Below are 27243 nucleotides of genomic sequence, written 5' to 3'. Positions count from 1 at the left end.
TACCATGGGTGAACTTAGAAAATATGCTAGGTAAAAAGGGCCAGATGCCAAATATCACGTATTAGATGATTTCATTTATATGAAATGTACAGAAAAAGGAAATTCATAGAGACAGAAAGTAGATCAGTGGTTGCCAGATGATGGGGGAAGAAGAAGGGAGTGACTGCTAATAGGGATGAGGTTTCTTTTTGGGCTGATGGAAACATTCTGGATTTAGATCATGGTTATGTTTAGACAACATAGTGAATATATTAAAAACCACTGAAGTGTGTACTTTAAAATGGTGAATTTTATGTTATATGAATTATATAAAAAATGTAAAAAGTTAAGAAATCACTACCAACTCATGGACATAACAGAGGAATACTTTGAATAACTTTGTGCTCACAAATTTGATAACTTGAGTGAAATGGACCAATTCCTTGAAAGACACAGTCTATCAAAGCTCAAACCAGGATAGGTCATCTGAGTAGATCTGTATATTTTAAAGAAATTAAAGTTAGGAATTACATGTTTTAAAATGATTTGCAGCACACTGGTTGAAAATCACTGCTCTATAATATAATTCCAGAAAATAGAAGCAGAGGGAACACTTCCTAAATCACTCTATGAGGCCTACATTACTCTAATACCCAAATCACCAAAGATATTACAAGAAAGGAAAACTATAAACCAATATCTCTCATGAATATCAATGTAAAAATCCTCCAACAAGCCCTAGCTGGTTTGGCTCAATGGATAGAGCATCGGCCTGTGAACTGAAGGGTCCCAGGTTTGATTCCGGCCAATGGCACATGCCTGGGTTTCGGGCTCGATCCCCAGTAGGGGGCATGCAGGAGGCAGTCGATCAATGATTCTTTCTCATCATTGATCATTGATGTTTCTATCTCCCTCTCCCTTCCTCTCTAAAATCAAATATATATATATATATATATATATATATATATATATATATATATATATATATTCCTCAACAAAATGTTAAAAAACTGAATCCAACAATCTATAAAAAGAATTATATACCACAACTAAGTGGGATTTATTTCTGGTATGCAGGCTGGTTCAACATTTGAAAATCAATTAGTGTAATTTGTGACATCAACAGGATAAAGAAGTAAAATCCTATGATCATCAATTGATACAGAAAAAGTATTTGACAAAATCCAATATATATTCATGATAAAATATTTCAGCAAACTAGCAATTGAGGGGGAACGTCCTTAATAGATATAGACTATCTACAAAAATCCTACAGCCAACATCATACACAATGCTGAGAACCTAGATGCTTTCTCCCTAAGAATGGGAACAAGGTAAGGATGTTCCTTCTCATTCCTCCTATTCAGCATCATACTAGAAGTCATCGCTAATGCAATAAGACAAGACAAGGAAATAAAAGATAGATGAATGGAAAGAATGAAATGAAACTATCTTTGTTTGCAGGTAACATGACTGTCTAGGTAGAAAATGCCAAATAGTTGACAAAAAAGTTCTGGAACTAATAAACAATTATGGGAAGGTTGCAGGATACATGACTTATACAAAGAAATCTAATGTTTTCCTATACACCAGCAATGAGCTATTGGAATTTGAAATAAAAAATACAACATCATTGACATTAGCACCACAAAATGAAGTACTTAGGCACAGATCTAACAAAATATGGGCAAGATCTATATGAGGAAAACTTCAAAACTTTGATGAACAAAGTCAAAGAAAATGCAAATAAATGGAAAGCTATTCCATGTTTATGAATAGGCAGACTAAATATTGCTAATATGTCAGTTCTTCCCAACTTGATATATAGATTCAATGCCATTCCAGTCAAAATCCAACAAATTACTTTGTATACGCCAATAAACTGATTCTAATAAAGTTTATTATAAAGAATAGTCAAAGCAATCCTGAAGGAAAAGAACAGAGTTAGAGAACCGACATTACCTGACTTTGAGACTTACTATAAAGCTACATTAATCAAAAGAGGGTGATATAGGTGAAATAATAGGTAAATAGATCAATGGAACAGAATAGAGAGCCCAGAATTAGACCCACACAAATATAAGCAATTGATCTTTGACAAAGTAACAAACGCAATTCCATGGAGAAAGGATAGTCTTTTTAACAAATGGTGCTGGAACAACTGGGTATCCATAGCAAAAAGTGAATGGAAACACTACCTTAACTCTTTCACAAAAATGAACTAAAAATAGATCATACACCTAAAGGTAAAATGCAAAACCATAAAACTCATAGAAGATAACACAAGAAAACTTAGATGAGCTTGGGTTTGGCAAGGAGTTTTTAGACATAACCCCAAAAGCATAGTCCATGAAAGAAAAATTAAAAACATCTGCTCTCTGAAAGACACCATTAAGAGAATGAAAAGACAAGCCACAGACTAGGAGAAACTATTTGCAAAACATTTATCTGATAAAAGGACTTGTATCCAAAATATACAAAGAATTCTTAAAATTCAATAGTCAGAAAATAACCCAATTTTTAAAAGTAGGCAAATATCTGAATCACTCACCAAAGAAGATCTACAGATGACAAGTAAGCATATAAAAAGGTGTTTGACATCGTATGTCATTAGGGAGATGAAAGTTAAAACAATGAGCTCCTTCTAAATATCTGTTAAATGGCTAAAATCCCAAACGCTGACAACTCTAAGTGCTGACAAGGATGTGGAGCAATAGGAACTCTGATTCCCTGCTAACAGGAATGCAGATGGCATATGCCACTTTAGCAGACAGTTTGACAGTTTCTTAGAAAGCTAAGAAGTCTTGTCATATGACCCAGCAATCATGCCTCTAGGTGTTTACCCAAATGAATAGAAAATTAATTTCCACACAGAAACCTGCACATGAGTGTTTATAGCGGCTTTATTCATAATTGCCAAAAATTAGAAGCAGCCAAGATGTCCTTCAGTAGGTGAATGGATAAACAAACCGTGGTACATCCACAGACTAGAATGCTATTTAGGAAAAAAAAAATGCGCTGTGAAGTCATGAAAAGACAAGGAGAAGCCTTAAATGCATATTATTAAGTGAAAAAAAAAAGCCAATTTGAAAAGTCTACATAATGTATAATACCAACAGTCTGACATTCTGGAAAAGGAAAAACTAGAGACAGCGAAATGATAGTGGCTGCTGGGGTTGAGATGAATAGATAGGGCTTAGGGGATTTTAGGTCAGTGAAACTATTATATTCTGTGTGATAATGGTGGGTACATGCCAGTTTGTATCTGGCAAAACCCGTAGAACTTACAACCAAGTAAACTGTGGGCTTTAATAAATACTATTGTGTCAATATTGGTTCATCGATTGTAACAAATATGCCTCACTAGTGGAAGATATTAATAAGAGAGGAAACTGTGGGCAGGAAGGGCGTGGGGGGGCGGGGGGCGGGCGAGTGGCAAACCTAAAACTGCTCTAAGAGATAAAGTTAATAAAAAGAAGAGAAAGAACCATTTCTCTATGTCCTCACATCGACTGAAATCCAGCTCCGAGCCCCCTCCATCCTGCCAGGAGCTGTCCAGGAGCTCAGGACCGCACTCTCCTGCCACACACCGTCCCCAGGGTGGTGCCCTGTTAGCAGGGGACGGTGGGGGGAGGGAACACTGTACAGAAAGAAAGAAGTCGTCCTGTGTTTGTCCCCTGTGGCCTGAGGAGCAGCTCCTAGAAAGCTTGGTTCCGACTGGACTCCCTTCCTCTGGCCCCTGGCAGTGGAAACACAGGAGGAAGCAGGTCTTGGAGTCGACCTGCCACACGTGGGTGGCCAGAGTGACTTGTGCCGCACCTCGGAGGACTGACTCACTGGGAAGTTACAATAGACGTGATTTCCCCTGGAGGCCTGAGGAATCTCCCCTATTGCTCGTGTGGTCATGACATCACGCCCCAGATTTGGGTGGGGCTTTTGGTTTGCAGGGCACATTTGTACACTCATCTAACTGTCCAGGGAGAATCCCACCGCGCCCTCTGCCAGAGGCTGGCGTTAGAACCACTCGCATGGTAGAGGAGCCACTGTCATCAAGGCTGAAAGCCCAGTAGAGAGAACAGGTGCAGCCTGGCCGGTAGCTCAGTTGGTGAGGGGATCATCTCAATATGCCAAGGTTGTGGGTTTGATCCCCGGTCAGGGCATATACAAGAATCAAAGAGTGGACCCAGCCGGCATGGCTCAACTTATGAACCAAGAGGTCCCGGTTCGATTCCTGGTCAGGGCACATGCCTGGGTTGTGGGGCTCGATCCCCAGGGTGAGGTGTGCAGGAGGCAGCTGGTTGATGATTCTCTCTCATATTGATATTTCTATCTCTCTCTTCCTCTCCCTTCCTCTCTGAAATGAATAAAAATATATTTAAAAATAATAGTCAACTAGTGAATGCATAAGTAAGTGGAACAGCCAATTGATCTCTCATCAGTCAATCAATCAATAAAAAAGTAATTAATAAAATTAATTAATTAATTAATAACAAATAAATAAAATAAAAGTTACAACACAGGCATAGAGGAAGCAGAGAGGGTGGGGTGTGCACCCAGCCTGGGGAATCAGGGGGCATTCCCTGAAAAATTGATCTTGTAAAGGGAAGACAGAAAAATGGGTATTAGGAGCCACATCAAAAGCAGGGGCAGACCGTGGGAATGTTTCAGGCCGGGCGAGCCCAGGCAGGAAGAGGTTCGTCAAGGAGAGGTGAAGTGAGGGCCTGAAACTGGTCGGGGAAGAAGAGTCCAGAGGGCCAGATGATCCGGCTAAGGGGGCCACACCTTGTCCTAAGGCATCGGAAAACCATTAGAAAGTTTTAAGGGGCAGGGAGGGAATGGCAGATGCGCTTCTGGGGAGACAACTCTGTACAGAGCAGTGTCTGTGTTGTGACCCCATGTATGTAAGAAGAAAGTGCATGTGTGTGGGTATGTGGCATATAAATGCATTAAAAAGGACTGGAAGGATAAGAGGCCAAACTGAGGTGGGGAATGTGTGTGTGTGTGTGTGTGTGGGGGGGGGCACAGCTAAGTGGTCAGGCTAAGAAAAGTTTAAAGATTTATTCTCCACACTTAGTATGCATGCCTCTTTAAAATGTTTTTTATTGAGGTATGATTTGCATACAGCGAAATGCATAGATTTCATTCCTGATCAACTCTCCCTGTGCCCTCCCAGAGACAACTACCATTTTGATTTATTTCATCATGGACTAGTTTTGCCTGTTCTAGTATTTCCTGTAAATGGAACCATAGAATATATTTTGTGTCCAGCTTTATTCACACACTCATACTTGTTACACACATTAGTGATTTGTTCTTTTTTATTCTTTGCATTGCTAAGTAGTAATGTATTATATGAATATACCAAATATGTTTATCCATTCTCCTGGTGATGGATTGGGCTGCTTCCAGATTGAGGCTATCTATAATAATAAAAGCAGAATATGTTAATTAGACTGGACTTCCTTCTGGATGACTTTCCGGATGAAGCTGGGGCTGCGAGGGAAGTCCAGGTCTTGGGTCCCGGGTGCCAGAGGGAAGCCGGTGCTGGCAGCTGGGGGAAGGAAGGCCTACTCTTGCACGAATTTCGTGCATTGGGCCTCTAGTTATAAATAAAGCTGCTATGAACATTTTGGCACAAGTCTTTTGGTCGACATGTGTTTTCATTTATTTTGGTTAAAGAAGTGGAATTATTGGGTCAAAATGATAAGTATTTGCTACCTTTGTGAAAATGCCAAGCTGATTTTCAAAGTGGTCGCACCGTTTTATGATTCTACCAATCACGTATGGTTGCTCCGTATCCTCGCCAGCTTGGTATTGTCCATCTTTTTAATTTTAGCAACTCTAGTGCAGTGTAGTCTCATTACAGCTTTACATCTGCATTTTCCTGATGACTAACGGTAACTGGCATATTTTCATGTGTTTATTTATTCACATTGGGTCTTTTTGTGAAGTGGCTGTTCTTATCTCTGTTCATTTCTGGGGTACAATTCGTTTGTCATATATATATATATATATATAGACTGTTTTCTCCCAATCTGTGATCATTCTATAATTTTGTAATTTCAAAAATGTTACATAAATGGAATCATATAGTAGGTAATCTTTCAGGGTTGGCTTTTTGATTCACATAATTTTCTGGATGTTGTATGCATTAACCATTATTTTCTTTTTATTGCTGAATAGTATTCCATGGTACCATAGTCTAACTATTCACCCCCTGAAGGAGATCTGGGTTGTTCCCATTTCGTGGCTATTCTGAACAAAACTGCTATAAACATTCATGTATAGGTTTCAGTGTGAGGGTAAGTTTTCATTTCTTGGAGATGACTGCCCAGGAGTGAAATTGCTGGGCCACGGGTTAGTTCTAATGTATGTACTTAGTGCCAGAAATTTCCCTCACAGCTTTAGTTGTGCCCAACAAAATTTGATATGTCATATATTCATTTTTATTCTGTTCAGTGTATTTTTGGACTTCCCTTGAGACTTCCGCTCTGCCCCATTATTTAGCTGTGTGTTCCGTTCCTAAGTGTTTGGAGATTTTCCTGTTATCTTTCTGTATTGTAGTTTGATTCCATTGTGGTTGTAGATCACACTTTATGATTTCAATATGTTGAGGTTGGTTTATGGCCCAGTATATGTTCCTTGGGTACTTGAAGAGAACGTATATTCTGCTGTTATTGGGTGAAGCATCCTAGAAATATTGATTAGGTCCTGTTGGCCAATGGTATTAGAGTTCTTTTGTGTCCTTGCTCATTTCCTATCAGTTGTTGAGAGAGGGCTGTTGATCCAACCATAATTATGGATCTGTCTATTAATCTTCTCAGTGTTACCAGCTTTTACTTCATGTATCTTGCAACTCTCTTGTTTGGTGAAGCCTCATTAAGGATTACTGTATCTTCTTGGTAGATCGACCTTTTTGTCATTATATAGTGTCCCTCTCTGTCCTTGGTAATTTTCTTTGTTTTGAGGTCGGCTTTATCTGATATTAATATATCTACTTCTGCTTTCTTTTGATTAACATTACATGATATATCTCTGTACATTTAGTACTTTCAACTTGCCTATATCATTATAATTGGAAGCGAGTCTATTGTGGACAGCAAATAGTTGGGTCATGTTTTAGAATTCACTACCAATCTCTGTTTTTAATTGGTAAGCTTAGCCCAATTAAATGTAATGTAATTATTGATATGTTGGAACTTTAATCTGTTATTTTATTATTTGTTTTCTGTTTTCCCCTCTGTTTTTGTTGTTGTTTCTGGTCTTTAGTTTTTCAGAAGTTTGACTATGATGTATGTTGGTGTGTATTTCTTGGCTTTCTCCTATTTAGGATTCACACAGCTTCTTGAATCTGTAGTTTTATGTATTTTTCGAGATGTGCCAAATTTTCAGTCATTATTTCTTTGAGTACTTTTTCAGCTCTGCCCTCTCCCACTGGAACTCAGATGACATGAATTTTAGACCTTTTGTTATAGTCCCACAGATCCCTGAGGCTCTTTTAATTCTTCTTCAACTTATTTTCTCTCTGTTGTTCAGACTGGATAAAGTTATTGTTTTATATTCAAGTTCATTGATTACTCCCTCTGTCCCCTCCATTCTGCTGTTGAGCCCATCCACTGAGCTTTTTATTTCATATATTATATTTTTCAGTTCTCAAATTTCCATTTTGGTACTTATCTCTTCTAGTTTTTTGCTGGGATTTTTCTAGTTTTTATTGGTTTATTCTTTTTCATTGAAGCATTTTCAATGGTGGCTGCTTTAAACTCTCTGTCAGGTCATTTTAACAGCTCTCATTTTGGTGTTGGCGTCTATGGATTGCCTTTTTTCATTCAGTTTGAGATCTCCCTTGGTCTTGGCATGGCAAGTTATTTCCTATTGAAACCTGGGCCTTTTGGGTATTATGAGAGTTATGAGACTCTGGCTCTATTTAAACCTTTTATTTTAGCTGCCTTTCTCTAACATGTCCCTGAAAGGGGTTATGAGGGTGGGGAACACCACCTCATTACTGTCAGGTAAAGGTGCATGTTCACGTCCCATTCTCAGCCTCCATTGAAATTCAGGAGGTGCTCCTAATCACTGCTGGGGGGACTGGGAATTCGGGCTTCCCATTAGGCCTCCACTGATGCCTCCCTGGTTGGGCTGGACCGGAGGGCTCAGTACTGTCCACTGACACCTTGGGGTTGAGGAGATGACCTCATTACCACTGGGCAGTAGTGAAAGTCCTGGCTCCCTGGCTAGGCTTCCTCTGACATCCCCTCCCCGCAAGTATGAGCTCTTTATTGTCTGGTGGGGCTGAACGTCCAGGCTCTGCAGAAGTCTCCACTGATCACAGAGGGTGGAAGGAGGCTCATTACTGCCAGTGAGTATGAAAAGCTTGGTCCCCTACTTGGATTTCTCAGATACCCCCATGGTTAGGGCGCCCCTAACCTCATTAAATGTAGCTTTGCCAGAGTGAAATCTAGGCTCCCCATCTAGGCCTTTGCTAGTGGAGATGGGCCATTGTTTTTTCTGCAGTTTTTGCCTGGAATAGAGAGAGTATTGTCTTAAAATTTTCTGTCTTGCTAAGCTACCCCTTTCCTGGTCCTTTGGCTAGAGAGAGCAGGCTTTTCTTTGGGGGTCCCCGCCACCCCACTGTCTGCACCCATTGGTGTTTCCAGCTTGTTGGCTCTTTAGCTCCAAGTTTGGAATTATAAGACAAAAAGAAAACCCAGGGATTTTCTCACCATGTTCCTTCTTGGGGCCAAGGTCCCTACCTGGTCTGCCTTCTCTCCCTCCTCCTTCAGAGCCTTTTATGTTAGGTTTTTATATAATGTCTAGGTTTGTATTCGTACTTAGCAGGAGGAATAGGGAAAAGTACATCTATTCCACTTTTCCAGAACTGTTGTCCATTTCTTATATACTTAACACTTACAATCTGTGTGAAGAAAAACAATGCATAAAATGTGTTATTAAAATGTTTATAGTCAAAAGGTGATATCTAATCTTGCCTCTTGGAAACAATCTCTGGTGATCACATAGAGTAGGTTTTTTTTAGATGTAGATATAGATCTTTAAAAAACATAGTTGGAAGCAGATTAAGGTTCCTTTGGTCAAAGTACCAGAAATGAACTTGTGCTATGTAAAGACCCTGAAGGAGTTAGTAGAAGGATACTGGAGCAGCTCATAAAATCCATTTCTAAGCAAAACTCAGAGGAGTTGCCTCTCTCCCACCCCCCTTTGTCTCCTCTGCCTATTCCATTGCATCTTATCGCCCTCTCCCAAGGTCACTTATTCTCCCAAGGTCACCAAAACCTCCATGTCACCAAGTCCAATGGCCACTTCTCTGCTCTCATGGTGTGGACCTTGCAGCAGCGGTCCCCTCTCCCTCCTCAAGACACTCTTGCTTTGATTTTCTGAGACATCATGCTCTCCTCTTACTTTATGAGCTTACTTTCTCAGTGTCCTTTTGCTGATTCTTCATGTACCACCTCTTAACACTGGATGCCTCTGGGCTGAACCCTAGTGCCTCACTCTCTCTCCACACAGTGCATAGTCTCAGTGATCACTATATTCAGAGTAGCTCCCAAATTTAGAGCTGCTGCCCAGACCTCTCCACTGGGGTCACAATGCGATGTAACTTGGCCAAATCAGGATTCCTATTTTCCCCTCTCACATGGTCCTCTTCCCAAATCCCCCCTCTGCCAACGTGACCCACCAATCTTCACTGAAGGAAAAGACAGACGGGGACCAAATATCTGAAAACACTGCCCACCCACTTGAGTATCAAACGTTGATCAGCCATGATGCCAAGTCCTCTGGCCGCCCTCTAGAGAGATTTTGGCCTGAACTGGAGGCTAGATTTTCTTAATCCATTTCCATCTGGTTCAGACGTAATGTCAGTCCTTGACCCTGGCCTGTCAGCATTGGTTTTCAGTAGTTCTCCTCTTCATGGGTATATTTGGTAAGGAGTTGGGAGAGACTGTTTCGGTGCCTGCTGTCCTGTCACGGTAAATAGCCCCGTGGCCTCCTAGAGAGTTCTAAATGGGACGAAATGTGCTAAATGGGACTCTTGAAATCAGTGTCTGTTTCATGAAAAGTTGTATAAATCACATCTGGCCAAGTATTAGGAGGAGTGTCTGATTTCAGTTCTGTCCACAAACATCGATAGTTTCTTTTCTTGTTAGAGAAGTTTTTCTTACACTAATAAACCATATTCATGAATGACATAGAGAGGGGAGAGATGTATATAATTGGGCAAGAGCTTAAAGAGAGAAGGAGACTAAAGAAGGTGGATATGCCAGTGTCTGGGAGCAATTACCTGTTGCCAATTAACAGAGAGACAATGGGGTGGTAAATGGTTTTCACTCTGGGAGGGAAGGGAAGATGGTGGAGGGAAGAGATGATGGTGGAGGGAAGGAGAGATGGTGGAGGGAAGAGATGATGGGTTGGATCAGTCTGTGCCCCGTTTATTTTTTTCCCACTGGTAAAGCATCTGGAAGTCACAGTGCTCCATAAAATCTTTGCCCAAAACTATGAAGTATTCATGCCTGTCTTCCAAACTGAAGATGATTCTGCAGAAAACGAGCAGCAGATAATGAATGCAATTTGTCACAACCACAATCTTTTTCCACATCCAGGAAAACCAGAAAGCTGCCAACACATGTGTAATTGGCTTTTCTGGAGCTTTTACATCTCCATTCATTGTTTTTGGCCTTGTTGTTGTGAGCATTTGCTGGCAAACAAGATAGGCTCAGCGTTTGAAAGGTGGTTAAATAGTCTCCAGGGCCAGGTGCCCATGGTTTAGCCTAGAGGCCCATAGAACATCCTTGCTGCCTGGAGTTTATGCCTTAATCTCAGTCTCTTTTCAGTCATTTCAGTTGGCCCATCTCTAGCTCCCTTATGGGTTCCTTTAATGCGCCTAGAGAAGCTAACTTGCCTAAGACATGCCAAGAAAGGACATACATCACTTACCAGCCAAGAACACTCTGTGCCTGTCTCCTCATTTTTAAGATGGGAATCTATCTACTTCTACAGATTCAATGAGCTAATTCATAGAAAACACCTAGAATGGTGCCCAGCACATAGTATGCTACCAGGTAGCATTAGCTGCTGTGATTATAATTATTATATGCGAAGGCATCTTCATGCATCCTGTTTTCTTTTCAGTGCCCTTCCAGAGGATTGCCTGGGTAGAAGGGAGTCAGAGAGACCTGGGTTCAAATTCTGCTTATGCTGCTTGCTCGTTGTGCGACCTTGGGAAAGTCATTAGCCACCAGGAGCTGCATGTCCTCATCCTTGGATGTTCAGAGTTTTGGGGGTTGTTCAGAATCAATGAGATCATGTGCTTCAAGCCCTAAGCACAGAAGCTGGCGTAGAGTCAGCGCTGTGTACATGTTAGCATCTTTCTCCTTCCCTCCCCCATCCCTCGTCTCATTTCTCTTGGTCTTAACCACGGCGTTGTCTTCCTGGGCCCTTTCCTTGGTAAAGGAGAGCGTGAGCAAAGTTGGGAAGTAGGTAAAGGCTTGTCTGAGCACCCTTCGCGGTTCCCACTGGGTGCCCACTTCTACGTCATCCTGCTCCCTGCGCCCCCATGCCGTCTCCACCTACCTTTTCGTATTTCCCTCCTCTCCTGGCCCTGGCGTCCTTCCGCCGCCCACTGTCCACTGTCGCTGCCGCAATAGACTCATTTGTTAGCTAACTGTCCCTCCAGGAATCTTACATCTTGAAAAATAAGCTGGGACGGAGGCAGTGAGTCACTGGAAGCTGAACCCGTGGGGAATGAATCACTGACAAGAACTCAGGCACTTTTGGTGCAAGGCGTCTTCCCTGGAAGCCTCCAATGACAACACAGGCGAAGCCGCGCGCTCACCCTTCCTCCAGGAAACCGTGGAGAGGGTTCCTGAGAACCTGGCACAGGAAAGCGCACGGGCTGTGGGAGTCAGGACAGCTTTGGATGTGCCTCCAGCTCAGCCACAGGAATGCCACCGCAGGAACTGGGCAGATAAATACAGACTCTCCCTGTACCACGGATTGTGAAAAACTGTGATTATGTTGTAGAGTAATTATGATAATTAAACTAGATAATCAAGCGAAAGTGCCCAGTATAGCACCTGACATAGAGCAGCCCCTCCCTTCCTTCCTTCCTTCCTTCCTTCCTTCCTTCCTTCCTTCCTTCCTTCCTTCCTTCCCTCTTCCTCCCTCCCTCCCTCCCTCCCTCCCTCCCTCCCTCCCTCCCTCCCTCCCTCCCTCCCTTCCTGTTGTCTAGGCTGAAACTTATAGATAATTGATATTCCTGTGTAATATCATAAATATGTTAATTCTTCTTTAACTCTCTTTCAATATTGTAGTAAAATACACCTGACATAAAACTGATCATCTTGACCATTTTTAAGTGTACAGTTCAGTGGTGTTAAGTACTTTCACATTGTGCAACTGATCTCCAGAGCTCTTTTCATCTTGTAAAACGGAAACTGGTGCCCATTCACCAATAACACCCCACTCCCCTCTCACTGGGTGTGAGGTTATAGCTCATTGTGAGTTTTCTTTTTTACTCTTTCTTTCTTTTTTTAAATTGTTTTTTCTTATTTTTTAATTGTTGACACTATTACAAATGCCCCCCATTTCCTCCCCCTTTGCCCACCTCCACCCAGCTCCTGTCACCCCTCCCCTGGCCTTCACCACTCCGTTGTCTGTGTCCGTGGGCTGTGTCTATATGTTCTTTGGCTACTCTCTTCACCGTTTATTCCATTTCCCCCACCTCCTTTCCCTCTGACCTCTATCAGTCTGTCCCATGCATCCAAGCCTCTAGTTCTATTTTGTTCATCAATTTGTTTTGTTCATTAGATTCCACATATAAATGAGGTCATATCTGACCGGCTTATTTCACTTAGCGTAATGCTCTCCAGGTCCGTTCCTACTGTCACAAAGGATAAGAGATGCTTCTTCCTTACAGCCACGTAGTATTCCATTGTGTAAAGGTACCACAGCTGTTTGATCCACTCATCTACTGGTGGGCACTTGGGCTGTTTCCAGATCTTAGCTATTGTAAGTAACGCTGCTATGAACATAGGGGTGCATATATTCTTTCTGATTGGTGTTTCGGGAGTCTTAGGATATATTCCCAGAAGTGGGCCCACTGGCCAAGAGGCAGGCCCATTGAGGAAACTCCACGTTGTTTTCCACAGTGGCTGCATTTTCACCAACTGTGTGCTAGGGTTCCCTTTTCTCACATCCTCACTAGCACTAGTTGTTTGTTGACTTGTTGGTGGTGGCCATTCTGGCAGGCGTGAGCTCATTGTGGTTTTGATTTGCAGTTCCCTAATGATCAGTGACACTGAGCATATTTTCATGTGCTTATTGGTCATTTGTATGTCTTCTTTGCAGGAATGTCTATTCAAGTCCTTTGTCCATTTTTAACTTGGGTTGTTTGTTTCATTGTTGTTGAGTTTATAGAGGGTCTTTGTCTATTCTGGGACTCACGTGTTATCAGATGTAGGACTTGCAGATATGCCCCCTATGCTGTAGGTGGTTGTTTTTTCCCACTCTCTTGTTTCTTTTGATGGGCAGAGTGTTAAATGTTGATGTCGCCCCGTTTATCTCGTTTGTCTTCTGTTGCCTGTGCTTTTAGTGTCATGTCCAAGAAATACTTGAATTTCTTTACACTTGGTCTCTGACCCATTCTGAATTAATTCTTTACGATATTGAATCTTCCTGTCTAACAACAGGATATGCATTTCCAGTGATTTGCCTGCTTTTATGTCCCTCAAAAGTTTTGTTTCATTCAGATGTTGCATATTTGTGAAGTTTATTTTCCCTTCTTTTTGTTGCTATTATAATTGGGGTCTTCTTCTAACATAATTTCTCTTTTGTTATTTGTAAAATTGAATAATATAAATTTTTATCTTAATTTGTGCCCAATCACCTTACCTAGTTATAGTTTTTGTTATAGCCAGTTTTTCGAGTAATTATTTTGGGTTTCTATAAACATGTTGAGGGTGAAAAACTGAATTATGCCAATTTTATGTTTGGCAAAGCTATCGTTTCTAGTGAGCCTCAGTAATGAGGCGACATATAGTCTTAGAAAGTACCTTGCCCACGCACTCTTCCTGAAGTTACTCGAAATACCCCAGCTGAGCAAGAAATGAATCACATAAAGAACTTGTAAATAGGGGTAGCATGGCACAAAACAGGCAAACAAAACAGTGAGCAATGAAATAAATCAAACTTAAAGCCGCTGTCCAAAACAAGCAGTGCTGTTATCATAGTTATTACATTTACTGTCAATGTCAAAAGTAATTAAAGAATTGTGATGTAGTATTAAAATATTTACTAGAAACCAGACCTGCATTAAAAGAAAACATAATATTATAACATTAAGCCCTGGCCAGGTGGCTCAGTCGGTTGGAGCATCACCCTGTAGACCAAAAGATTGCAGGTTCGATTCCCGGTCAGGATGCGTGCAGGAGGCGATCGATGGATGTTTCTCAAGTCAATGTTTCTCTCTCTCTCTCTCTCTCTCTCTCTCTCTCTCTCTCTCTCTCTCTCTCCTTTCCTTTCTCTCTCAAATCAATAAAAACATATCTTTTGGTGAGGATTAAAAATATATATGTAATATTACAACATTAAGATTAAAAGAGTGGCTAAAATCACTGATTCAGATATAATTTTAAAAATCATTTAGGAATTCTAGATTCAGACCCTTGCTAATAAACCTGAAAATCTTGATTAAAATGAATGATATTGTCAAAAACCTAAATTCACAAAATCGACACGTGAGGAAGTGGAATGCCTAACTCCAGAAGACATTTGCTAAAGGGTTCCTAACAGAACTTAGCGGCGAGGCACTGAGGTCACTCACTGACTCCACGCGAGCAGGAGGTGCCACGCTCTCCTGGGCTCCAGGCTCAGTTTCTGGTATGGATTTACCACTTTCTAATCTGAGCAAGTCCTTCCCTGCTCAGCGTCTCCGCTTCTTATCTGTGGAATGGGAGAGTTGCCCGGGATGATCTCTCTGGTGCCCTCCTGATCTCACAGTCTCCTAGTAGGTATATGTGCAGAATTTGTGAAATAGAAAACATTACTCTCCGAGCCTGACTATGCAACAGAAGCATCCAGGGAGTGTTTTATTTCTTGGCCCAATCTCAAGGGCATCTAGAGTTGGGCAGCAGAATTGTATGTGTGAGGAAAGTACCCTGATAGTTAATACACAACATTGTTGAATGCTTATTTCGTGCCAGGCACTATTCCAAACATTTTCCATCTAGTAATTCCTTCTGATCAACCTTGAGCTCTCGCAGACCCCAAAACACACCTGTTCTGTCCTCTTAGGTGGCACCAGATCAATGATAGGCACAAATGCAAACTGGGCATAACACCTTATGGTAATATTTGGTCATAGGTGTCATCAGGATGTTCCAGAATATGTTCACTACTAACTTTTCATAGACTGTCTTCCAAATGAAAACACAACTTAACCGTTCTCACGAAGAGCCCTCAGAAACCCTTCAAGAACCCCAGAGTCTCAACCCCCGTTTAGGAACATCGATGTAGAGGATTTTAAGGCAGCCAGCCCTGCACTGGCCTACCCACCTGTCGCTAGGAATTAATGAGTATTTATGAAATAAGAACTTCAAACAAGTTCATGAAGGGCAGCAAGGCATTGGACCACCAGCCAGAGAGATACAGAAAGGATATGTGAGGTTAGGTAACTAGATAAAGGGTCTTAGAGACATGCATGTCCCCCACCCAGCTTCCCCTAATGTTTACAGCTCACGTAATGTGGTGCAGTTATCAAAACCACGAACAACTGGTCCAACTGTACAATGCTACAGGCTTTATTTGGGTTTTAGCTGTTTCCCCCCTAATGTCCCCTTTCAGTTGCAGAATCCAGCCCAGGATCCCACATTACATTTAGCTTTCTGTGTTCCTTAGGCTCCTCCAGTCTGTGACAGTTCCTCAGTCTTTCCTTAGCTTCTATGACCTTGACACTTGGGTGAATGCTGGTCAGTCAAATAGCAGTTCTTCCCATTTAGGTTGGGAATGACCTTTTCTCATTAGATTGCAGGGATGCATTTTGGGGATACATCCCAGGGAAGTGATGTCATGAGCCTCTCAGGGCAACATCAATACATGATGTTGATATGCCTTCTTATTGGTGATATTAACTTTGATCGTGAGGTGTAAGTGATGCTGGGTTTCTCCATGCTAAAGTTAGTACTTTCCCCTTTATAATTGCTCAACTTCTTAGGGGAAATACTCTGAGATTAAGCAAATATTCTGTTTCCTCTCAAATTTTCACCCATTGATTTTATTATTTCTTTATTTTTAAAAATAGGTTTCCCCCCTGGCTGGTTTGACTCAGTGAATAGAGCATCGGCCTGGGAACTGAAGGGTCCCAGGTTCAATTCCAGTCAAGGGCACATAGCCGGGTTGCGGGCTAGATCCCCATTAAGGGGCATGCAGGAGGCAGCCGATCAATGATTCTCATCACTGATGTTTCTATCTCTCTATTTCTCTCTCTCTCTCTTTCTCTCTCTCTCTCTCTCTCCCCTTTCCTCTCTGAAATCAATAAAAATGTATTTTAAAAAATAGGTTTCTATTAATTTTAGAGAGAGAGGGAGGGCGGGAAGAGAAACATATATGTGTGAGAGAAACATCAGTTGGTTGCCTTCCATATGCACCCTGACTGGGGACTGAACCCTCAACCGGGGCATGTGCCCTGACTGGGAATCGAATTGGTGACCTCCCGGTGCACGGGATGACACTCAACCAACTGAGCCGCACCGGCCAGGATAACCCACTGATTTTAGCATCCATTGGTGGCTCTTGCCTGTAAAATGACTACTGTGGTGTTGGCCTAATGGTGATTTTGTATTTCTCTCATTCCGCTCTCATTTATTAATTGGAATTCTTTTGTAAATGAGACCTGTTCCTTCTCCTCCATTTATTATTACTTTTACAAAATAGATTTTTATTAATTACAGAGAGGAAGTGAGAGAGAGAGAGAGATAGCAACATCAATGATAAGAATCATTGATTGGCTGCCTCCTGCACGCCCCTTACGGGGGATTGAGCCCATAACCCTGGCAGGTGCCCTTGACCGGAATCAAACCTGGGACCCTTCTGCAGGCCGGCGCTCTATCCCCCAAGAAAAGATGCCCTCTTCCCTGCCTCCTTGGGGGCTGCCTAGGAAGATGGGCCCAGGCCGACCCCGACCCTCTGACCAGTCCTGCACAGTAGGGAAGACAACCCCTGTTTTGCCTCAAGGGGTCATGTCAACAAGATCCTGTCCTGTTCAGGGTCCCCAGTAAAGACTCGTCCTTACTGGCTCAGAAGAGGAACTGGAGGTAGGGGCAAACCCCATTGTTGACTGTTTCGACACTCCCCCACCGCGGATGTGGGGGCATTCCCATTCCCGGCAGCCACTGAATTTCACAACAGCTCCTTCTGCCGGGTGGAGGGGGTGCTGGGAGCGGGGTGCCAGGAAGCCAAGCCTTGCTTGCCAAGCCTTTGAAAAAAGGCATCATCCCTGGGGAGATTGGATGCCACCTTCTTCCCCCTTCATCTCCACCCCAAAGCCACTGGGTTCTGCTGACGAGTCATAAGAAACGGCTGATGACTGACTCATCAAACGGAAATGAGCGTGCCAGAGGACCAGGCAGAACGCCTGGTGAACCCCCAGGGCAGCTCGCCGAGGACCCCAGCTGGGCCCCCAGCGACTTGGGCAGGCCCTACTTCTTAGAGGAGCTTGGGGACAAGCTCTAGATGGCCTGGGTGCCAGGCCTGGAGGTGGGCACACCAGGAACTCTGCCCAGTGCCCATCTGTGCAGAAGCCCTGATTGCCTCCAGTGAGCAGCCAGGGACACCAAGGCCAGGAGATAGGAAAGTGCCAGGGCCTGGAGAAGGAAAGACGTGGGCCTGCAGGCCCTGGGGGTGCGGGGGGCAGCCTGCAGCCTCCCGAAGAGCAGTGTGTTCCGACCCCCAGGGACGGGCTGCGGCAGAGGGGCGTGGGCCGAGGCTGATCATTTGCATCGTGTGTTTGCATCAGTTCCAATGGGGCACAGCAGAGCAGGTGACTCATTCCTGCCTCACCACACAACGGACTTATCCATCGCAGGGCGGGGTGGAGGGGTCTCACCCAGTTCCCACGGGGAAGCCCGTGCTCCAGGCGGGGGGGTTGGGGGGGGGGTCACCATGGTCATCGCCCAGTTCAGCCGAGAATGCTGCTCCCGTGAGCCTAGTCCTCTCCTTGGAGGGCGGCAGCTGTGCAGACAGACATGGTGGCCTCAGGGCTCCCAGCAACTGGGCGTCGGGGCCACTAAAAGCAAGATCATGCTGTAGCTGACTGAGTCTTCACTGTAGGGTGGAAGTGTGAATTGGTTTTTGTTTTCTTCTAGTAACTGCATCTGATGGTGCTGAGGCGCAGCCTGTGCTAGTGTCAGAGCCACGCCCTGGGTCCTCGGCCTGGCTCTGCCACCTCCTCGCTGTGTGGCCTCAGGCCAGTTGTTTAGCTTCTCTGTGCCACAGGTTTCCCCCCCCCCCCCCCCCCGCTCCCACCCAAGGTGGTCTAACCTTCAGGCCTCTACTGCTAAGCACCCCTCACCTGCCGGGGGCCCTCCAGAGTGAAGTGTGAACAGAACCAGCTTTTGTTCCTGGTGTCCCTGATCCCCACTCCCACCCCCAACTCCCCCCTCCCCCCTGCCCAATGGACACACACTGGCACATGGAGGCTTGCCCATCCAGGTGAAGGAGGGGCCCAGCAGCTTGCAAACTGCCTCCTGGTTCAGGGCTGTGGACTCCCTGCCTGGACTAGCGTGAGCGTCAGCAGACAAAGGCCCGAAGGTGACTGTGAGAGTCGCCCCGGGAGGGCCCGCGGGCATCTGCAGGCCTGGAGGTGCCACTCACGGAAGCCCCCGAGGTCCCCGTCCTGGGTACCTGGTGAGCGGTTTGTGGAACTCCGCCCGCCACCTCGGCAGCGGGCAGGTGTGGGACCTGGAAGGCTGGTCTGTGCTCCGGGCGCTCAGTCCATGGCGGGCCCAGACCTTGGCACATGCTGGCTCCTCTTTCCGGAACATCTGCCTCCCCCCGAACTTTTCTCCGGATTTCCTCCTTCATCTTTCTTTTTTTAACATAGGTTTTTATTGATTTCAGAGAGGAAAGGAGAGGGAGAGAGAGAGAAACATCAATGATGAGAGAGAATCATTGATCGGCTGCCTCCTGCACGCCCCCTACTGAGGATCGAGCCCACAACCAGAATCGAACCCGGGACCCTTCTGTCCGTGGGCTCTATCCACTGAGCCAAACTGTTCAGAGCTGTTAAATTGTTTGCTAATGTCTGTCTCCTACCAAGGAGATGGCCTGTGTCCCTCGGTGCTGTGTCCGTATTGCCTGCCACACATAGGTGGTCATAAATTATATGAAAGAATAAATGCACGCAGACCGCGGCACCGTCCCAGGTCTCACGGAGGTGACGTGATGCCGGACAGCTCACAGGGGCTACGTTTCCCTGGACGCTTGGTTCCTCCCCGGCCGGGGAGCAGGGGCCTGTGCCTCCCGGGGCCCCGTGAGCTGACTGCCGGGCATGCAGCTGAGCAGCCTCGGATTCCGTAGCTCTTTGCATGCTGTTTGCATGGCTCAGCTCTGGGTGCTTCTGCTTGTGGTTTCCTGGTCTGTCCCCAGTTCCACGGAGCTGGACCGCAGCCTCTTCGGCCTCCCTCCCTGGCCTGGCCTGCTCGGTGGGCAGTGGAGTCTGCCCGGCGGGTGAACGCAGTGGAATTCCTGAGGGAAAGAGTGGTGGCAAGACTGGGGCACCATAGCTTTCGTGTCCTAAAGCTTACCCAGCACACACACCACTGTGACGTTTAATCTTCCTAACAGCCCTGTGGGGTCAGTGCTCTCATTATCCCATTTTACAGATAAGTAAACTGAGGTTTGGAAAAGGGAAAAAGTGTGTCCAGAATTGCATGGCTAACCAATAGCAGAGTCCAGATCTGAGTCCAAGTCTGTTGACCCAGGGGCCAGGCTTATTCACCTGTTCACCTACCTGCTGTGGCTCCCAAGGGACCTGGGGGCCTCACACATCACTGAGAGGCAGGCTGGCCCTTCTGGCGGCTCTTAGAATGCGGCCCTTCCCACAGTTCCCCAGCGGGTGCTGAGACCCCCTCTTAGATCCCTTCCTCATGGCCCTCCAGCCTGAGCTGGACAAGGGAGGGGGCAGGGCATGCGGAGTCTGTGTGTAGCTGGCAGCACTGCAATGCTTCAGAGAGCAAAGAAACATGGCCAAAGTAGAGGCGAGGGCAGACAAGGAACGGTGCCTGGGCCCGGGCACCCTAGCAGGGAGTGTGGTGGGGAGCACGTGGGGCAGCCCCCACCAGGCCTCGGCGTTGGAGCCCCCGGTTCCCTGAGAGGGATCTCCGTGCTCTTCCCTGGGGCTGGGGGTTGCAGGCCTGGAAATTCAGAAAAATCCCCAAGCCATTCTGCTTGTTCCTGGAGGTCCTGCTGCCCAGCCTACTGGGGTCTGGCCACGCCCTGGGCATTCCCCAGGCGCTTGGAAACACGACCACCTTGGGGCAGACACCTCTCCACTCCTGTCCCTGACCCCTTGCTTCCTGTAGCATCGCGCCCTTGGCTGCAGGAGCACTCCTTCCTGCCACTCAGAGCAGCGCCCCCCCATCCCCCCACAGGGAGCCATTCCAGCCCTGGAGGCAGCTGAGCTCCCACCTGCTGTGCCCACAGCACCCAGTCAATAGCAAGGCTGGCAGCACTGGGCTGGGAGTGCCGTTGTCTGTGCCACCTGCCCTGCTGGCTGTGCGCTCCTCACACCTGGGGGTCCGGGGCTGACAGTGTCTGTTTCCACGCAGGCGATGACTCAGGATGCAGCCAGGGGCTACGACGTGCACAGAGGACCGCATCCAGCATGCCCTGGAGCGCTGCCTGCACGGACTCAACCTCAACCGCCTCCGCTCCACCTCCTGGTCAGGTAGGTCTGAGAGAGCTGGGGGGGTTGGGGAGGCTCCGAAGACTCAAGGAAGCCTCGGGGGCCACAGTGAGCCCTGGACCGGGAAGATTCTGGCTCCAACTCTGTATGACTTTGCAAACCCCTGGACCTCACCTGGACAGGTGCTTGGCACAGCCCCCGATGGAGGCAGGCCCTCTGGATGCAGCAGTTTCTCCTGTCGCCCGTGCTGTCTTCCTCATCCTGCTCAGGGCTGCATCTTGCTTCCTTAGCATTCGCTAGAAGCATAGTCATTGTTTAACCTACTTAGAAATACCACATCGGCTGGTTCTGAAAGAGCAGCTGGAACTTCATAGGCTGCTCTCCGCGGAATTCTGTACACAGGGAGTAGGAGGCCTCCGTGCTCCATGTTCCCCAGGACCGAGAAACGGAGGTATCCGCAGGCTGGGGCAGTTCTTTCTCCGAAGGCTGGTGGCTAATTGTAATCATTCTTATCTTGTAAAGATTTCTTTTTTCTATCCCATATCTCACTTGCCTCCCTAACTGCCCCATGAGAGAAATGCCCACTGGTCCTTGAACACATCTTGGTTCGTTCCTACCTCAGGACCTTTGCACTTGCTGCCTGGGATTCCTCCTTCAGAACTGTGCCCACTGCCTCTTTCTCATCCAGGTCTCAGCTCAGACGTCACCTCCTCTGGAGGCTTTCCTTGGCCTTAGGAATTAACCCGATCTGGATTAAACTCTTTCTCGCTGGCTCTATGAACTTGTGTGAGTCACTTAACCTCTCAGGACCTCAGCTGCCTTGTCTGCGAAATGAGAATAATGACAACAGAAACCACCTTCCTGAAGGGAGGGCGGGAGGCTCAGTGGAGATGTGTATGCAAGGCCTGGCACATAGGAGTTGGTCAGTAGGTGGTAGTATTTTTCTTCTTGCCTCCTTCCCAGGTGTCGATGGAGCGTGAGCTCAGAGAATTGAGAGGGCCGTCATTAAGTGAAATCACACAAAAATATCTGACTTTTACAAATTTACAAAATCCCACGACCACATGAAGCGCACTATTCGGGCCTCCAGGACTTTGGGAGGAGCCTCCACCATGAGGAGGGGCTGGAGCTCCATGAAACCCCTGGTTTAACCACTTCTGCCCCTGCTGCTCTCACTGCGCGCGCGCGTGCACACACACACACACACACACACACACACACACACATACACACACATATACACACATATACACACATACACACACACACACATAAACACACATACACACACATAAACACACATACACACACATACACACACATACACACACACATAAACACACATACACACACATAAACACACATACACACACATACACACACATACACACACACATGCACAAGCGCCTCCATGACCACCCCTTTAATTTTTAGGGGTTTACCCTTGCTGACTGCAGGGAAATAGAAATTAGAATTCTTCTTGACACAATAAGAAAGTGTGGGGAAGTTAGAATGGCAAAGTGTTCATTCTAACTTTCAAAATAGAAATGAATGTGGCTTCCCCGTCCTGGGCTCCGGTCCAGGCAGTCCCGGGAAGTCCCCGCTGTCAGGGACTCAGCCTTGTGTTGGGGTCGGGGCGGGGGGGGGGGGGGGGAGGTGTCACCGTGGCTCCTCTCCCTATTCTTCCAGCAATTGCTGCCTCTGGCCTCCTTCCCGGCACCTCCTTCCCAGCTCCCCCCGTAGGAAGCGGGGCAGGTGGTGGTGGGAGACGTGGTGCCCGCTGGGGGGAGGTACAGGGACCAGAATCGTGGCCGCTCATTGGCCTTTAAGGGGGACCCCAGCTCCTCTCTGTGTCTCTTGAGTTTCCAAGAATAAGAAACTTGTCATTATGTCTTAATGGGCACGATAGAGTTGAGTGTTGATACGATTTTCGGAGCCTCTTACTTCATATAGGAATCTGACCACTGGCCGTTCCCTTCCCAGCCGGGCTGTGTCTGAACTGCTGGAGCCTGCAGGAGCTGGTCAGCAGGGACCCGGGCCACTTCCTCATCCTCCTGGAGCAGATCCTGCAGAAGACGCAAGAGGTGAGGCTGGCCAGGGGTGACGGTGAGCTGGGATCAGCCGCGTGGTCAAGAAAGAGGCCCCACAGAATGTCGGTTCTGGGGTGCCTGGGCCGCCGAGGGGCTTGGCAAAGGCTCCGGGAACCTGCGAGCTTGGTGTCAGCCATGGATCAAAGGCTTCTGGGAAGGGATGTGGGCCTCGCCATGAGAACACGTGGTACGTGAGCCAGGGTCCTTTAAGCTGCTTGCGTGTATGTCAAGGTATCGACTAGAGAAGGGGAGGAAGCCTTGCTGGATCCTTTCCTCAAAAAGATCCATGAAAACAAGGACTGATGGGAGAGGTAAACCGAGACCTCCTCTAACAGGTCAATAAATGGGCCTTTACGTCTAAGCGGAGGAGTGCCGTCGGAGCTGAGCTGGGCTGGGGTTCCAGGACAGCTGAGTCCCTAAGGAGGACTATGGCTCTTTCCTGAAGAATTCTCTTTAAAGTTTTGTTGTTGTTGTTGTTATTGGTGTGTGTTTTAAATTTTGTTATTGATTTCAGAGAGGAAGGGAGAGGGAGAGAGAGATAGAAACATGAATGATGAGAGAGAATCATTGATTGGCTGCCTCCTGCACGCCCCTTACTAGGGATCCAGCCTGCACCCCGGGCATATGTCCTGACTGGAAATCGAACTGTGACCTCCTGGTGTAATAGGTTGACGCTCAATCACTGAGCCACACCAGCTGAGCTAAAGTTTTGCTTTTTAATACATGACTGAGTTGCAAAACATTGGCCTTTCTCTATTAGCTGACCCTTTTACCTATAAGAAGAAAGTACAGTGGGGCCTTGACTTACGAGTGTCCGGACTAACGAGTTTTTCGAGATATGAGCTGTCTCTCGGCCGATTTTTTGCTTTGAGTTGCGAGCTAAAATTCGAGTTACGAGCCAGCTTCAGATACCCACCGCTAGTTGGCGCAGCGAACGTCACAGTGAACGCCACAACAATAGCCCAGCATCACGTGTCTCACTTGTTCACTTTATGATTTGACATACGAGTAATTTGAGTTACGAGCTCCGTCATGGAACGAATTAAACTCGTAAGTCAAGGCCCCACTGTACTGGTTTATCAAGACTCCCAAGGTCCCAGCTCTAGCACCACCATTTACCTGGTGCGTTTATACGCAAGCCCACTAAGGAGAGCTGACCCTCCCTGGAGTGCTTAACGCACAACCCAAATGTAAAGGACCGACTGCTGTGCAGTGACAGGGGAGCAGGCACATGGTCTCTTCAGGAGAAAGAAAAGGAGAACCTTACATTTGGGCCTGCGAGGTCACCAGGCAGCGGGAATGCGGGGCTGCCACTGAGGCCTCAGCCTGTGAGCTCTCGACGGGGCTGAAAGGCCGAAGAAGTCTAAAACCCGGGCTCAGGTGTGTATGTGCTGTGGTGGGTGAGTGCTCTAAAAAAGACAGTGCACAGCCCTGACCGGTTTGGCTCAGTGGCTAGAGCGTCGGCCTGTGGACTCAAGGGTCCCAGGTTCGATTCCGGTGAAGGGCATGTACCTTGGCTGCAGGCACATCCCCAGTAGGGGGCATGCAGGAGGCAGCTGATAGATGTTTCTTGCTCATCGATGTTTCTAACTATCCCTCTCCCTTCCTCTCTGTAAAAAATCAATAAAATATTTTTAAAAAAAGACAGGGCACAAAAGAATAACTAGAACTTTAAACATATACAGGAAAAATGTTGCCCCTGTGATCATAGAACAAATGCAAATTAAAACCACAATGAGACAGCCTTTGCCTAGCAAATTAGCAAAAAATTATAATAAGCAATGCAGAGAAGGTTGTAGTGAAGCTGGCACTTTCAAACGTATGAGATCTTATAAATGGCAAAATCCTTTTGGAAAGCAATGCGGCAATATGTTTAAAAGATAGTAAATATGTTTATAATCTCGATTGATTCCACTTCTTGAACTGTATCCTAGATAAACCATACAAATTATAGGAAAAGAAATTTGCTCAAAGGTTTTCATTGCAAAAGTAATTAAATAGCAAGAAATGACCTCAAATGTCTAAAATGAAACTAATACAGTATACGTATCTACCAGAAGGAATATTATACAGCTAATAAAAATAATGGATATTATCCAAGGGTATTAACACAATTGCATATGTAATAAAAATCACAACAGTAATATTTATTAAATGGCTTAGGGGAAATTGATGAAACACTTGGAAAAACACAGAGTGAGAATCCTAATTCATACCATACAGCAAATGGAATTTTAGATGTCTTAAAGACTTAAATTTAAGAAAATAAAGCTTCAAAGAAAATATATGAGTATTCACATGATCCTTGCATGGCAAAGCAAACATCCAGAAAGGAAAAAATTAACACATAATTTATGTACACAAATACTCCATACATTTAAAAGCAAACAACAGACTGGAAAAAAAACAAAACTTTACAATACAGGTAACAGGTACATGTATAACCAGAAGGGGAACAAGAGGTGGGCTTAGCGATCATGTAACAAAACAGAAATCCATCTGTAATATTACATGTAAAAGACATTAAGAGTAAAAATGTGCACACTATGAAGACTTCGCAGAGGAAAATACACAGAGAAACACTGTAAGGAGAAGTACGTTGAAACATTAGCAGTGGTTGAGTTTGGAAGGGGCCATTGTGCGTGGAGTTTTTTTCTAATTTCTAATTTCCAAATTTTGTCTCGTGGTTGCATTGCTTTTCATCTTTTCATTGAAAAAAAGAAAAGAAGAAAGAAAGAAAGAAAGAAAGAAAGAAAGAAAGAAAGAAAGAAAGAAAGAAAGAAAGACTAGCCCAGCTGGCATGGCTCAGTGATTGAACATTGATCTATGAACCAGGAGGTCACAGTCAGGGCATATGCCCAGGTTGTGGGCTCAATCCCCACGGGGGGTGTGCAGCAGGCAGCCAATCAATGATTCTCTCTCATCATTGATGTTTCTATCTCTCTTTCTCTCTCCCTTCCATCCTGAAATCAATAAAAATGTATTTAAAAAAACAACAATAAAACAAGGACACGCTGCTCTGTTCTGCACCCGTAAGTGAGCCTCACCCTCCTCTCCTACCCTCTCCACAGGTCCAAGAGAAGGGTTCCTATGACCTCTTCACGCCCCTGGCCCTGCTATTCTACTCCACGGTCCTCTGTGTAAGTTCCAGGGTGGGCCAGGCTGGGAGCTGGGGGAGGAAAGAGAACAGCCCACACAGGGCAGGCATAGCCCTCACGACTCTGAGGATAAACACTGGGAGAGAAACTGTCAATCAATGACACCTGATGCATGTCAACCTTCTGATGGCTTCAGCTAAGCCAGTGGTTCTCAACCTTCTGGCCCTTTAAATACAGTTCCTCATGTTGTGACCCAACCATAAAATTATTTTCGTGGCTACTTCATAACTGTAATGTTGCTACTGTTATGAATTGTCATGTAAATATCTGATATGCAGGATGGTCTTAGGCGACCCCTGTGAAAGGGTCGTTCGACCTCCAAAGGGGTCGCGACCCACAGGTTGAGAACCGCTGATAAGCCAATAAGCCGTCTTGATAAGCCACACTTCCCACCGGATTCAGAACTTCTTCTGTAACTCATCTCCAGTAACTCATGTGGATGCTGTTGTGCCTGGCACATCTGGCGCCCATGGAGGAACCAGTCACAGCCTCTCACAAGCCATGGAATAGACCCGTTAAACAGCTTCTATGCCCACCTCATTTTGTGCCCCAGTGGTCAGTTTTACCCAATGTGATCACCCTCTATTCGCCAGACTGGGGGCATCAAATGAGTCCATGTACATTGATTGAGTCAATTCACTTCACAGAAGAAATGTTTCCCTCTAGTAAGGATAAATGTGGTTTAGACCAGTGGTCGGCAAACTGTGGCTCACGAGCCACATGCGGCTCTTTGGCCCCTTGAGTGTGGCTCTTCCACAAAATACCGACTTCTGCACACGGGCCACAAAGTTTCAATCGCACTTTATGTGCACGCCCGCACGTGGTATTTTGTGGAAGAGCCACACTCAAGGGGCCAAAGAGCCACATGTGGCTCGCAAGCCGCAGTTTGCCGACCACAGGTTTAGACATTTGAGAGGCAGCAGCTGCCCCATTTAAGATGACTCCAGCTTTTCAGAGCGCTGCTCTCCTGAACTGGGTAAACTGTGTTATGTTTAATAAAACCAAGGCCCTTACGGTAGAGACATCCCTGGCACCCTCTTGCCTATCTGTAACTCACTGCCTGTGGGTTATTTCCAGTCCTTCCTGACCTTGTTCTTGGACA

The 27243-nt window shown here is 45.8% G+C and overlaps 1 protein-coding gene across 3 annotated transcripts in view; it reads left to right on the top strand.

The window, feature by feature from the left end:
• The window catches only part of PIK3R5 (phosphoinositide-3-kinase regulatory subunit 5), a 70958-nt gene that overhangs the window by 22531 nt on the left and 21184 nt on the right, over nt 1–27243 (top strand). For all 3 annotated transcript variants that reach the window (XM_036341583.1, XM_036341584.1, XM_036341582.1), the window contains exons 2-4: nt 20817–20935; nt 22877–22977; nt 26055–26123. In XM_036341583.1, the coding sequence (XP_036197476.1) occupies nt 20830–20935; nt 22877–22977; nt 26055–26123 (276 nt within the window). In that variant the 5' untranslated portion in view covers nt 20817–20829. The remainder of the gene's footprint in view (nt 1–20816; nt 20936–22876; nt 22978–26054; nt 26124–27243) is intronic.

The sequence above is a fragment of the Myotis myotis genome, unplaced genomic scaffold (assembly GCF_014108235.1).
Source record: "Myotis myotis isolate mMyoMyo1 unplaced genomic scaffold, mMyoMyo1.p scaffold_m19_p_17, whole genome shotgun sequence".
NCBI lineage: Eukaryota > Metazoa > Chordata > Mammalia > Chiroptera > Vespertilionidae > Myotis > Myotis myotis.
This window is presented reverse-complemented; position numbering and strand designations above follow the sequence as displayed.